The sequence below is a fragment of the Lacerta agilis genome, chromosome 1 (genome assembly GCF_009819535.1).
Source record: "Lacerta agilis isolate rLacAgi1 chromosome 1, rLacAgi1.pri, whole genome shotgun sequence".
Taxonomy (NCBI): Eukaryota; Metazoa; Chordata; class Lepidosauria; order Squamata; family Lacertidae; genus Lacerta; species Lacerta agilis.
In genome coordinates, this window is record NC_046312.1 from 5,698,688 (window position 1) to 5,714,010 (window position 15,323).

A 15,323-nucleotide genomic window follows, 5' to 3' on the forward strand; every position below is an offset into this window, starting at 1 on the left:
AAGGGGGCGCAGTCTAAAGAAGTGGAAGCCACATTTCCGGGTGTCGTTAGGATGCTCAATAAGAAATCTTGCACTTAGGTTTTCAAGGGTGGTGGTGCATTCACACGAGCTGGGGGGGGGGCTGCCGTTTTGAAATCTCTTTCACGAGGATGAAGAGTGGGCATGAAATATACTTTTAATGATAAATGATTGAAACTGCAAAGAATAACAATACCAACCATTCCCTGAGCTCCATATATTTGCGGGTGGGCATCTGGGGGGAAATGACTTTGGCAGCCACCTGCCACTGACCGCCAGGTGTTTTGACTACATGGCTTTTGGCATGATCCCTTGAATGTAATCCCTGCATAAGTTACGGATTCCCTGTGCATTTTCACACAGTGCATAGTTAAACTAGGCAATTTGCTACCTCCAGGGGATTTGACAATTGCAGGGAAGAAAAGGCTATCTGTGATTACTACTTGCCATTTTGGCCATGTGCATCCTACATATACCGGTAAGCTTCAGTATCAAGTAGAGGAAATAAATGTAGTTGTTGTTGTTCAGTCGTTCAGTCGTGTCCGACTCTTTGTGACCCCATGGACCAGAGCACGCCAGGCACGCCTATCCTTCACTACCTCTCGCAGTTTGGCCAAACTCATGCCAGTCGCTTCGAGAACACTGTCCAACCATCTCGTCCTCTGTCGTCCCCTTCTCCTTGTGCCCTCCACCTTTCCCAACATCAGGGTCTTTTTGTTGTTGTTCAGTCGTTCAGTCGTGTCCAACTCTTCGTGACCCCATGGACCAGAGCATGCCAGGCACGCCTATCCTTCACTGCCTCTCGCAGTTTGGCCAAACTCATGCCAGTCGCTTCGAGAACACTGTCCAACCATCTCGTCCTCTGTCGTCCCCTTCTCCTTGTGCCCTCCACCTTTCCCAACACCAGGGTCTTTTCCAGGGAGTCTTCTCTTCTCATGAGGTGGCCAAAGTACTGGAGCCTCAACTTCAGGATCTGTCCTTCTAGTGAGCACTCAGGGCTGATTTCCTTAAGAATGGATATGGTTGATCTTCTTGCAGTCCATGCGACTCTCTTTCCTCCAAGTCCCCAGATGTGTTTCAAATGCATGGGTTAGACTAGAAACGGGGATGATGAGAGTGAAGGCTTACATCTGTCTAACATCAACCTACAAATGGCTGACATTGAACCTGCTCCCTCGAGGAATAGCCCCACTGATCCTCTGCGACCAGTTCCAGTCAGGCTGGCAGACAGCACTCCTGAACACCCTCCAGAAACTGGGTTTTGCTCCCCAAGCCCTTCTAAATATGGGGTTGGGCCAAGCAAAAGCTACGGTTAGACAAAGGATCATAGACACCGAGAGACAACAGGACTGCTCTAGGTGCCCTGACTATAAAATTGGAGAAATTGAGAGATATATAGCCGCTCCTGCAGCATATCTCTTCTTTCTTGTATCCAAAAATGCAAGAAGGGCATTTACACTCGCCAGAAGCTCGGCTCTGCCCTTGCCGGTCCCATGTACGCTCAGAGACTCTGTGCCTGTTCACTGGGGGAAATAGGAAGCCCAGAGCACTTATTTTTCAGATGCCCCTTCTGTGAAGAGGCACGTAGTGAGACCATTGATCCCTTGCTGGTGAGGCTTGTTGACCTCCCGGAAAAGCAAAAATATGACCTGCTTCTGTTAGGTAAAGATCAGAAGACAACCCAGTCGGTTGCCAGATTCTGTGTTCAGATTTGCAGACACAGGCCATCCAAACCCAGCTCCACGGGCGATCCAGGGTCAGTTCTCTGCGGTAGCTTATCTAAAAGTTTTTAAGTTGCTTTATCATAGCTGTCAACTTTTCCCTTTTTTAAGGGAAATTCCCTTATTCCAAATAGGATTCCTCGCAAGAAAATGGAAAAGTTGACAGCTATGGTTTTATGCTCATTGAGTTTATAAAATTTTAATTTTGTACAATGTATTACATGTTTGTTTTTCGCTTGAGATTGTACCTCCAAATGTGTTTTTTATGCTGGTGTCCAACCGTAATAAATTATCTATCTATCTATCTATCTATCTATCTAAATGTAGTAGTTGCTGGGAAGCAATGCGTGAGAAATATTGCACTCATGTCCCCCTTGTGAGCTTTCCGAGAGGAATCTGGCTGCCCCGCTGTGGAAAAGGAGACGCTGAACAAGATGGACCACTTTTGATCTCATCCTGCGGCAGGGCCCTCCTTATGCACAGTCTGATATTGTTTCCATTAGCATTAATTAATAGGCTGGCTTCTTGAAGTGCCCTTGAGAACATCTCCTTGGGTCGGCTTTCCTTCTCCCTCCTTTCCCCTTGCTTATTTTTTCCCCCATTGCTGTGCTTGTCTAATTTTACAACTCGCTATGTAGAACAGGGAGAGGAAGGAAATAGCTCAGTACTGCAGGGAACCGACAGATGGTGGTTTAAATTTAAGTTGAGGAGGACTTCCGGCGATGTTGGAGGGAGGTGGAGAGATGTCTGGTGGGTGATCCCGAGATGGCGAAGGAAAATGGTTAGAAGAGGGATAGGGTGAAAATATCTAAAATATAATTAGGACGGCTCATCATGGTACCCTGAAGTCAGTGTGTTAAGAATTTATGATTTTGAAATAGTGAAGAGATATGTAAATTGATTAAGTAGCAGTTTAAGTAAAAGAAGTTGTAAGATTTGATTTAAGAAGTAATATGTTGTATTATGAAGTAAAGATAAATATTAAGAAGTTATATGTGGATATTTTGATGATGATAGATTTAAATTTTAGAGATGAGAAGTTATTAAAGTAAATTAGAATTTGAAGCAAAGGAGAGAAAACGGGGGAAGTCCCCTAAGTAGATTCGAAAGAAGATTTTTTAATTAGTAAAAGGAATGTTGTTATTCTAGTCCAGGTTTGTATCTTTGTTTATTTTTGTTTATATTTGTTGATGTTGTATCTGTTTCATTGTATTGTTTTTTGTGTCTTTGTGGAAAACCAATAAAATCTTTGTAAAAAAAAAAATTAAGTTGAGATGCTACTGTGTGGTGTGACTTTTTCTTTTTTTAATTTTTTTATTGCTTTATTTAAACTTTGTATCAAATCATACATATAATTCAAATCTTACACAGCACAACATAACACAATAATGCAGTATAACAAAACATAGCCTATCATAACCTAACCTAACATAACATAGCAGAACACAACATAACAGAACCTAGAATCATAGAATCCTAGAGTTGGAAGAGACCCCAAGGGCCATCCAGTCCAACCCCCTGCCAAGCAGGAAACACCATCAAAGCATTCCTGACAGATGGCTGTCAAGCCTCTGCTTCAAGGCCTCCAAACAAGGAGACTCCACCACACTCCTTGGTAGCGAATTCCACTGCCGAACAGCTCTCACTGTCAGGAAGTTCTTCCTAATGTTTAGGTGGAATCTTCTTTCTTGTAGTTTGAATCCATTGCCCCGTGTCCGCTTCTCTGGAGCAGCAGAAAACAACCTTTCACCCTCCTCTAGATGACATCCTTTGATATATTTGAACATGGCTATCATATCACCCCTTAACCATCTCTTCTCCAGGCTAAACATACCCAGCTCCCTAAGCCGTTCCTCATAAGGCATCGTTTCCAGGCCTTTGACCATTTTGGTTGCCCTCTTCTGGACACGTTCCAGAACCTAACCTAGTATAACATAACTTACCATAACATAGCATAGCATAGCATAGCATAGCATAGCATAGCATAGCATAACTTAACAACATAACATCATAACATTACATAGCATCACATTTTTCATTATTAATGACCCTTTCCTCAAAATTTATTTACATTTATATTATTTTTATATTAGTCTCCTTAGTGTATATTAATCTTATCCATTTTCTTTCCCCCCTATATAGGGCTGATTCAAGGATTCGGCATAATCACTGCAAAAAGAAAAACAAAAAGAAGAAGGGGGGAGAAGCAAAAAAGAAGAAAGGAAAGGAACGAATCCAGGGCAAAAGGAGGCCCCCCCAGCAGTGGTGTGACTTTTTCAGTGGGTTCCCTCCACCCCCGAGATTTATTCTCTTTACTTCTGAGCACTTATCTGCTCCATTGATTTATGTACACTCTTAACAGACTCTCTAACAAACCCTGGTTAGCCCTGGGAGGTGTAAAGGTCTTTCTCTTCTAGGCTTCCTTCCCAGAATCGCAACTTCCTCGTGTGACCTTGGGTAGTTCAGCGAGAGCGTCTGGGTATTTCTTTTTACGCAGCAGTTCTGCTTCCCAGGTTGTAACTGCTGACTTGATTCACACAAGTGAAATGTTTTCTACTTCCATCAGCACTGGAGAGATCAGGAGCGGAGCTGGACTCTGTTCTTTTGGGGTCAAACAAAAAATGGAAATCTCAAGAACACCCCCCCCCCGCCGTGCCACAAGGGTGTGGCCTGGGCAGAGCAGGTATAAACTGGTTTGCAGGTTCTGCTTTGCTGCTCGTGGTGTTCTTGTGGAAATCATTAAGAGAGAAAATCCAGGTGAGCTAAAGGAAAATTATATGCATATTCTCAAAAAAATAAAAAAAATTCCTTCCAGTAGCACCTTAGAGACCAACTAAGTTTGTTCTTGGTACGAGCTTTCGTGTGCATGCACACTTCTTCAGATACACTGAAACAGAAGTCACCAGACCCTTATATATAGTGAGAAAGTGAGGAGGGGTATTACTCAGAAGGGTGTGGGAATGGGTGATTGGCTGATGGGTGTGGAAAACCTGTTGATGACTGTTAACGACTGCAATTAGTCTTAAAGGAAAAGGCAAGGGGTGAGATGGCTAAAGAAAGCTTTGTCATGTATAATGAGATAAGAATCCAATGTCTTTGTTCAGACCAGGTCTCTCCGTGGTTTTAAGTTTGGTAATGAGTTGCAATTCAGCAACTTCCCTTTCCAGTCTATTTCTGAAATTCCTTTGTATTAAGAAAGCTACTTTGAGATCTTGTATAGAATGTCCTGGGAGATTGAAGTGCTTTGACTATGGCAGACCAACACGGCTACCTACCTGTATATGCATATTGTTATGGATGGAAGGGGAAGGAAGACACAAGGTGAAAGTTGGGTGAGGGCTGTAGTTTAAGGTTACCAGATTTTTTTTCAATGAATCCGGGGACACTTTTCAACTTTCTACTAAATAGATGGATTTTGTAAGGGAACTGATTTCTAAATCTGGGGACTGTCCCCATGAAACGGGGACGTCTGGTAATCTTACAGGTAGCTCACTGTAAGGAGGCAGCAGTTTCTGTTCTGACCTGTGTTCATCACAATCCTCACCGTTTTCCGTTCTGCTGCAGCTTGGTTTCCATCAAATACCGTGTTATATGTATTGCTATCCCCTACCTAAAGTAAAGTTATGCAGGTTACATATTTATGTAACCGATGTAACTGTACATTCATTACAATGTAATGGAAATGTCTAAACAATGTAAAAGAAAGTAATTGCATATGCAGGTATTCTGCACGCTTAAATGGCTCAGGGTTGCAAGGATCAACCTCAAGGACCAACTCTCCCTGTATAAACTGACCCAGACCCTGTGATCATCATCTTTTTGTTGTTGCTCAGTCGTTCGGACGTGTCCGACTCTTCGTGACCCCATGGACCAGAGCACGCCAGGCAAGCCTATCCTCCACTGCCTCCCGCAGTTTGGCCAAACTCATGTTAGCAGCTTCGAGAACACTGTCCAACCATCTCATCCTCTGTCGTCCCCTTCTCCTTGTGCCCTCCATCTTTCCCAACATCAGGGTCTTTTCCAGGGAGTCTTCTCTTCTCATGAGGTGGCCAAAGTACTGGAGCCTCAACTTCAGGATCTGTCCTTCCGGTGAGCACTCAGGGCTGATTTTTTTTTTTAAGGATGGATAAGTTTGATCATCATCTGAGGCCCTTCTTATACAGCCTTTTAAAGTGTGTGTGTGTGGGAGTTATTGTTTTGTTTTACTTTTGTTTTAACTATTTATTTTGAGCTCTTGTCACGTATTTTTATCTTGTGAACCACTCTGAGATCTTCGGATGCAGGGCGGTATATAAATGTAATAAATAATAATGATAATAATAATAACAATTAGGTGAAAAAAACAACGACGATCTGAGTGAAAACCAATCGCGTTCGCTTATTGAATTCTGTTCCTGACCACAGACGAACTTGCGAACTGCAGCCGTTTCTGCTTCCTTTTCTCTCAGAATTCTCCAGTGGTCCTGCTCCCTGGTAGAGCACATCCTTTGCGTCGAGAAACTCTCAAACTTGATCTCCTGGTAAGCGCACCTGGATGGAGGCTGCACACATGTAATTCATCGTGGGATGCATCGAACCCAGGAGGAAGCCGTTGTTTCTGTTATTACTGTGGTTGTTGATTTGTCCATCCAGCATCCTTCTAGGGTCTCAGGTAGGAGTCCTCTCCTTCACCTGCACCCTGCTCCTTTAGATGCTGAACTTGGGACCTTCTACAGGTGAAACTCGAAAAAACAGAATACCTTGGAAAGGTTCATTTCTTTCAGTAATTCAACTTAAAAGGTGAAACTAATATATGAGATAGACTCATGACATGCAAAGCGAGATATGTCAAGCCTTTATTTGTTATAATTGTGATGATTATGGCGTGCAGCTATTGAGAACACCAAATTAACAATTTCAACTTTGGGGTTTTCATCAGCTGTACGCCATAATCATCACAATTATAAACAAACAAAGGCTTGACATATCTCGCTTTGCATGTCATGAGTCTATCCCATATATTAAACTCCAGTAGCTAATGAAAACAATTGCTTAGGTACATAAATGGACTTTTCCACGATATTCTAATTTTTCGAGTTTCACCTGTACATGCCAAGCAGGTGCCCTACCTCTGAGCTATATGGACCCTCCCTTTTGCAACCCAAGCTGGTTTTCTTCTTCCTTTTTTAAGACTTGAAAGTGCTGTCCAAGCTCTTGCTATTTATGAATCCACTGGAGGAACCTGCTGGCACAAGGACCACCCTCTCGTCCGTCCTCCCCCCACTCCAACTCCTATAAGCATAGCGCAGGTCTGCGGCTGGTGGGTGGGGCGAAGGAGGGCCCCCATGGGTGGGAGTCTTGCTGCTACCGCCTGGCCCAATCCCTGAGCCAGTGAGGAGGAGCGGTTGATGAATATGAACAGCAGCCTCTTCCTTCCCCTCCCTCTTCTCCTTTCCTCCTCCCAGTCTCTCCTGGCCATGAAGGCAGCTGAGGGGAGGATGCTGAGGACCAGCCCAGAGAGCTCTTCCTAAAGATGCTGCCTAGCTGAAAGGATGGCGGGCGCTCAGGTAAGGCAGGGCTGGTACAGAGAGGCTGGCCCGTTTCCTGGCAACGAGGCAGCGAAGTCTAGGTCCAAGGGAGGCCGAGGGAAGGGGGAGAACTTGTCTGCAGAGAGACTTCTCCCAAGTCACTTTGCCTAGTCGCAGCTAAAGATCCCTAGACAAGGGATGCCTGCTGCCCTGGGCTTTTCCAATGCTGGGCATGCAAAGAGGCCTGGATGGGAGGTTGCAGGGTCCTCCCCCCCCCCTTGCAAAGCGTTGCATTCCACAAGAACAGCAGCGAAGATTACTTCTTTGTGTACCACGGCTTCAGCAAATGGAGGCTTGCTTGCCTCTGCATCTGCCTGCCTTTTGTTTGGGGCTTGCTTCCCCCATCCCTCCACCTCTCTCTCTCCCCCCCCCTTCCTCCCAAGTTTCTTGTGCAAAGATCGAATTCCCCCCCCCTCCGATTCATGGCTTTGATTTCATTCATTTCTGTAGCTCTCCAGGCTTTGGAGCAAGTGCCTCGTAGTGGAATTCCAAGGTTTAAACGATTGCAAGAAGGGGATAAGAAAAGGGATGGGAATCGCAAGCCTATCTTTTCTTTGAACTTTTTGTGCGTCGCAGAAATGCCTCTGAAGGTCTGCTGCTATCCTTACAGCTTCTTCCCTTAAAAAAGGATAATAATTAATAATAATAATAATAATAGTTTGGCATTTAATGTTCAGAACAGCCACAGGGAATTGATTTGTTCGGAGATGGAAGCGAGGCGGTGGGGGAGGAGCGAAACTTCAGACCATTTGCCATTTGTCTGCTGTGCAGAGATGCTACACCCCACTTTAAAAATAACATAAGGCGGCACTCTGGTGCAATGATATATAACACGAGACACATGCTGTGTTCTTTGCAGATGGGGTGTTTTGGAGGAAGGGACCGTCATTTTCGTGTGTGTTTTAATTCATAAAAGCCAGCAGATCTGTGCCCCGGAAATTTAAGGGGCCATCTGTTTCCCCCACAGAGAAACAGCTCAGTGGATTAGTGCTGTTTGCATATATGCCTGTAGCAAATGGATCGCCAGATTTTTGGAGGAGGTTGGAGGAGCAGGGAGGCGAGGCCTGTAAAGCTAGCCACAGATTCACGCTTTAAAAAAGCAAACAATTTATTTTAGGGGGGCACCTGTGCCCAGCCCCAGATGAGCTGCTATCAGTGCTGATGTTCTGCTGTGGCTAACGACAGGTTTGGTGAACATAAACTGCTAGCCACGTGTTGGTCCCAGGCCCATGCAGAAAAGGAAGTTTTTTTTAGCTCCTGGTTTGTGCGTTGTTTTGGCTTATCTGTGCAGCCCTGAGATACAGCCTTTACCTCTCTCTCTCTCTCTCTAAAAAAAATCACAACTGAAATTACAAAGGAATTTCAGAAATAGACTGGAAAGAGAAGTTGCTGAATTGCAACTCATTACCAAACTCAAAACCACGGAGACCTGGTCTGAACAAAGACATTGGATTCTTAGCTCATTATACATGACAAAGCTATCTTTAGCCATCTCACCCCTTGCTTTTTCCTTTATGACTAATTGCAGTCGTTAACAGTCATCAACAGTTACAGGTGGGTAGCCGTGTTCGTCTGCCATAGTCGAAACAAAATAATTTTTTTTTTCTTTCCAGTAGCACCTTAGAGACCAAATGAGTTTGTTCTTGGTATGAGCTTTCGTGTGCATGCACACTTCTTCAGATACCAACTTCAGTCATCAACAGGTTTCCCACACCTATCAGCCAATCACCCATTCCCACCACCCTTCTGAGTAATACCCCTCCTCACTCTCTCACTGTATATAAGGGTCCGGTGACTTCTGTTTCAGTGTATCTGAAGAAGTGTGCATGCACACGAAAGCTCATACCAAGAACAAACTTAGTTGCTTTCTAAGGTGCTACTGGAAGGATTTTTTTTAATTTTTAATTTATTTTGTTTTGACTATAGCAGACCAACAGGGATGTGGGTGGTGCTGTGGGTTAAAGCACAGAGCCTAGGGCTTGCTGATCAGAAGGTCGGTGGTTCAGATCCCGCGACGGGGTGAGCTCCTGTTGTTCGGTCCCAGCTCCTGCCCACCTAGCAGTTCAAAAGCACATCAAAGAGCAAATAGGAAAATAGGTACCGCTCCAGTGGGAAGGTAAATGGCGTTTCCGTGCACAGCTCTGGTTCACCAGAAGCGGCTTAGTCATGCTGGCCACATGACGCGGAAAATGTACGCCGGCTCCCTCGGCCAGTAACGCGAGATGAGCGCCGCAACCCCAGAGTCGGACACGACTGGACCTAATGGTCAGGGGTCCCTTTAGTTTTTTATGGCAGACCAACACGGCTACCTACCTGTAACTACATACAATCTAGCATCTTGAGTCCCAAAACTGGGGTGCACATCTTCCCGCCCAAGTCTCATGTGACCCGTCCGAGATCATGGAGCCCCAAAGGTGCACTTTTTGGGGTTGTGTTTTCAGGCACTCCAAAACGTAAGATTGTAGACCTGGAAGAGAGCTTTCTTCTGGGCAAGATCTAGGCACAAAATAACACAAAACCGCAGCACCCAAAATGGCCACCTTGTTTTCGTGTGAGAAAGTGGGATGCCCTGGTTTTCCCAACAACACTTTCGGGGTATGAAGTTACTTTCATACTGCATACTTATTGATCACGCTAATTTCCTGCTTTTTCTCCAAGGTGTCCTAATTGTGGAGGTTTCTGCCGTATCATCTTCTCAGCAACCCTGTGAAGCGGACTAGGCTGAACAGTAACGCTGACTAGCAAAGTGGGCCCCATCTTCTCCATTTAGAGCAGCTAGGGCTTGCTGATCAGAAGGTCGGCGGTTCGAATCCCTGCCACCGGGTGAGCTCCCGTTGCTCTGTCCCTGCTCCTGCCCACCTAGCAGTTCAAAAGCACATCATAGTGCAAGTAGATAAATAGGTACCGCTCCAGTGGGAAGGTAAATGGCGTTTCCGTGTGCTGCTCTGGTTCTGCTCTTAGTCATGCTGGCCATGAGACCTGGAAGCTGTACGCTGGCTCCCTCGGCCAGTAAAGCGAGATGAGCGCCGCAACCCCAGAGTCGTCCGCGACTGGACCTAATGCTCAGGGTTCTCTTTACCTTTACCTTTATCGGCCACTTGTGACCAAGTGAAGATGCCCGGGTGTCAGAATGCCACCTGACATCTCCACCATCTGGAGAAGAGTGCCTGGGGATCCTTGGATCTTGACTGTTTTCACACGCTAGCAACACATCCTGCAGAATTCTGCCCGTTATATTTTAGCTGCACGATCAGAATTAAATTCAGGAACGAAAAAGTAGTATGGGAAAATACCACTTTTGAGCTGCCTTGCCAGAAAATGGCACCAGGCCTTCCGTTTTGGCGACTGTAACCCTGGTTGAAGGAGCCATTTGGCGCCTAGCTTAAAGATGTGAGTTTCTAACTCTGCCTGTCCTTGGCCACTCATGAAATTGCAGCTTCTGCTCCTTGCAACTTGCTTTTCCGGAATCTTAGCACAGCCTCCCCCAACCTGGAGCCCTTGAGATGATGTTTTGGACCACAACTCCCATCAGCCTAAGCCAGCATAGGCGTCCTTGCTGGAGCTGATGGGATTTGTAGTCTAGCAACATCATTGTCCCAAGTCAGGGAAGGCTGCTCTAGGGATTAATTGAGCTTTTCGTTCCACTTATGAAGACCTTCTGCCTCGTCTGCGGTCTCCAAACACCCTTAACTGGGGAGCCCCTAGCAGGAGTGTGGAAATGGCCTGCTTTCCTTGCGGGAAGACGGACTCGTGCCGTTGGGTATTATTGATCTGCTAGTTTATACAATATACTCGCCTCCATCCTTTTCTAATTAGAAATCACTAAGGAAGACGATTGCCAAACAAGATGAGCTTCTGCTTTTGGAGACCAGAGAGATGTCTTTGTTTTGGTTTTAAATCGTTTCAGATCAATACGTTCTACCTCCATGGTTGGAGGCAGTGAAGGCAGAACATATATAGTTTAAATTTCTAATAATATTTGAATGGTTTTTTAAAATTATTATTATTATTTCCATGTTTTTAGCTGTTCTTATTTTATCTGTCAGCTGCCTTGAGATGCTGTCAGGAGAGAAGATGGGGTATAAATAAATATATGATAAAAATGGGGACGCGGGTGGCTCTGTGGGTTAAACCACAGAGCCTAGGGCTTGCTGATCAGAAGGTCGGCGGTTCGAATCCTCACGACGGGGTGAGCTCCCGTTGCTCGGTCCCTGCTCCTGCCAACCTAGCAGTTTTCTATCTTCATCTCGCGTTACTGGCCGAGGGAGCCGGCGTACAGCTTCCGGGTCATGTGGCCAGCATGACTAAGCCACTTTTGGCGAACCAGAGCAGCACACAAAAACGCCATTTACCTTCCCACCAGAGCAGTCCCTATTTATCTACTTGCACTTTTGACATGCTTTCGAACTGCTAGGTGGGCAGGAGCTGGGACCGAACAACGGGAGCTCACCCCGTCGCGGGGATTCGAACCGCCGACCTTCTGATCAGCAAGCCCTAGGCTCTGTGGTTTAACCCACAGCGCCACCTGCGTCCTACCCCATCCCTAGGTTAGGGTTAAAGGACTCTGTCTTGCCAAGTGCAAAGTGAAAACAAAATAAAAAATTCCTTCTAGTAGCACCTTAGTGCAAGGTGGTTTTTTAAAAATGAGATTCTGGAGTAATACAAAACACGAGTGAGAACCACTAATTCACAAGCTTTAACTGAACTGAGAGCTCTCTCTTGCTTCTCGCTTCCAGGTCTTGCTCCCCGGCACCGTTTGCTCTCCTCGTTCCCCTGCACGGCGCTCCGCAGCGATGGGCCCCCATCCGATGGGCTTCCTCACCTGCCTCTCCATCTGCCTCTTCCTGCTCAGCTCCTGCAGCCCGCAATGCCTCGCTTTTTGGGAAGCGGAGGGGCGGCCCGCGAGACAACTACGCCAGGCCTTTCCGGAAGACCCCGGAAACGTGAGCGCCCCGGGTCCAGAAAGCCCCTTCAGCTCACCTGCGCAAGCAGCCGGCAGTGCGACTTCTGGAAGCCACTACGAAGGCGCCACAGCCGAGCCGGCCGAGGAGCCATTAAACACAGCCACCACCATCAAAGCAACGCTGCCAACCAGCCTGGATGCTCAAAGTCCTTCAGGACCCCAGGGTTTGGGTGTTGACGCCACTGCTGCAACCCCAGAGGTGGGTGGCAGCGAGCAGCAGTCAGGTCCCAGTGTGCCTAGTAATGAACCGGGGAGCAACGGGCAAAGCCAAATCCTGCTAGCTCTGGTTGTGACGGCTCCAGACCCGAACGCGAGGGGTGATGGGCTCGGCACCACCGCAGGAGAGCTGGTGGAGGGTGGCGGGGCAGGAGACGGGCTCGGTTCAACGGCGGACGTTTTCACGCCAGGCGTCTTGGAAGGAGGAAGGAGCGCCACATGGCAACCGGCCACAGAAGCGCACATTTCCGAAACGATAGCCAGCGGCTGCTCCGTGACTCCTTCCCCTCCGGTGGGTCAATATGTTGATTCTGAGCAAGGGCCAGACAGAGACTCCCCCTCAGTTTTGAGAGGCACAGAGGGTCCTGCGAGACCTGCCTTGGCTCCGACTGACGCCGCCTCGGGTCTGCAAGCGGGAATCTCCACGGACCGGGAGCTCTTGGAAGGCGTTCCTGGTGCCGCGGCGACTGTCACACCACAAAGTGATGACTGGGATGATACAAAATTCGGGCCCGCCAGTTGGGTGGGTGCTCTGGGACCCGTGACGGGGCTTTATCCCGCCGTGGGGGGAGAGGAAGAGGAAGACGATGTGAAGAAGGCCCTGCCGCCGAGGTTATCGGCAGCCGCGGCGAAAGGAAGCGAAAATGTTCAGACCGGGTTGGGCCTGGCGTCCGCGGCAAGCGGGGAGCCCACCTCGCCCTCTGCCAGCCTGGATCCTGTCCGTGTCGCTGACCTGTCGGCGAAAGCTGCAGCCCCCTCTGGGAGCGCAGTGGAAAATGGAGACCCCCTTGCCACTTCCCGTTCCAGATCCGTCGCAGAGACTACCGCTACGACGGACGCGACCAAATCAGACGTCTTCCAAACCCCGAGAGATCCGTCAAGAGGTAAATAAATTCCTACTTTTGCTTTCAGTTTATTTGGTATGTGTCCCTAACCCGCCTTCCCTCCAAGCTGCTCAACAGGGCATACACAATCCTGCCCCCCTCCCCATTTTATCCTCACAGCAGCCCAGTGGGATGGGTTTTGCTGAGCGCCGGTTACTGGCCTGAGGTTGCCCAGTGAGCTTCACGGCCAAGGCATAGCTGTCAACTTTTCCCTTTTCTTGCGAGGAATCCTATTCGGAATAAGGGAATTTCCCTTTTAAAAAAGGGAAAAGTTGACAGCTATGGGCCAAGGGGAGGGATTTGAACCCTGGCCTTCCAGGTCCCCATCCAGCGCTCTAACCATTACATCACACTCCTCCTCCTTGGCAGTTCTTATTTTCAAGAAGGGTTTGGAATAAAGAGCCATTGGCACGAGAGGATTTGGTCTACGTTGCCATCAGGCAATGAGATCGCCTCCTAGGGATGCGGGTGGCGCTGTGGTCTAAACCACTGAGCCTCTTGGGCTTGCTGATCAGAAGGTTGGCGGTTCGAATCCCCACGACGGAGTGATCTCCCGTTTCTCTGTCCCAGCTCCTGCCAACCTAGCAGTTCGAAAGCACACCAGTACAAGCAGATAAATAGGTACCACTGCGGCGGGAAAGTAAACTGCGTTTCTGTGCGCTCTGGTTTCTGTTGTGGTGTCCCGTTGCGTCAGAAGCGGTTTAGTCCTGCTGGCCACACGACCAGGAAAGGTGTCTGCGGACAAACGCCGGCTCCCTCGGCCTGAAAGCGAGATGAGTACTGCAACCCCATAGTTGCCTTTGACTGGACTTAACCTGCACTTCGGAACTCCCTGCCTGTTGATATCAGGGAGGTGTCTTCAGTGTGCCCTTTCCGATGCCTGTTAACAATGTTTTTGTTTAGGAAGCCTGCCCAGATTTTGAGAAAGCTGACACGTGTTTTAATCTGTTTTTAGTCTATTGTAGCTTTAAAATATATATATATATATAATTCCAGTTGATTTTATTGTTCTATCGGTTTTGTAAGCCGCTTTGAGGGTTGTTTTTTTTTTTTACAATCAAGTGGCATATAAGTTTTATGAAATGAATAAATAAATAAACCTTCCTTCCTCTGTGTCCCTTATCTGCCCAAAACGATCAGAAGAGATTTTATCTTCTTTGAGCCTCTTCCTTGATTCCATTCCCTGTTTGCTGGCTGAGGTCCGGCACCAGAACTTTGGCGTCCCAGACTTCCTGTGTAGCTGGACTCTTTGGTTTTTGAGCTGTGTTATTATAACACGGTTGCTGGCAGCCTTTGCTCATTCATTGCCCCAGATTGCTCAGTAGAGGGTGTGTTCACATTACTGACTTCAAGGGCTATGTTGCTGAGCTTTTTGTGTGTGTGTGTTGTGTTTCATATCTCTTTTCCGCTCACATCAGCATAGCTTCATTAATGTCGGATTCATTTCTGCGCATGCCAGAGAGTGTTGACAGGGTGGGGATGCCGTTTATCCTATTGAAAGGTGTTCACACCTTGGCTAGAGATGAATACATCAACCAATGGAGATGTATGCATTTTGACACAGGCTAAAAACTAAGCCCTGGAAATGCAGGGAGTGATTTCAGCAAGGCCTTTGACAAGGTGCCCCATGATATTCTTGTAAAGAAGCTGGTAAAATGTGGGCTAGACAATGCTACCATTCAGTGGATTTGTAACTGGCTGACTGACCAAACCCAAAGGGTGCTCATCAATGGCTCCTCTTGATCCTGGAGAGAAGTGACTAGTGGGGTGCCACAGGGTTCTGTCTTGGGCCCAGTCTTATTCAACATCTTCATCAATGACTTGGATGATAGGCTTGAGGACATCCTGATCAAGTTTGCAGATGGCACCAAATTGGGAGGGGTGGCTAATACCCCAGAGGACAGGATCACACTTCAAAATGACCATAACAGATTAGAGAACTGGGCCAAAGCAA

The 15,323-nt window shown here is 47.2% G+C and overlaps 1 protein-coding gene across 1 annotated transcript in view; it reads left to right on the forward strand.

Moving 5' to 3' along the window:
- Positions 1 to 7,184: 7,184 nt before the first annotated feature.
- ARMH4 (armadillo like helical domain containing 4) overlaps positions 7,185 to 15,323 on the forward strand; it is a 40,454-nt gene continuing 32,315 nt past the window's right edge. The window contains exons 1-2 of the mRNA XM_033167874.1: positions 7,185 to 7,285; positions 12,043 to 13,369. Coding sequence (XP_033023765.1) covers positions 7,271 to 7,285; positions 12,043 to 13,369 — 1,342 coding nt within the window. The 5' untranslated portion in view covers positions 7,185 to 7,270. The remainder of the gene's footprint in view (positions 7,286 to 12,042; positions 13,370 to 15,323) is intronic.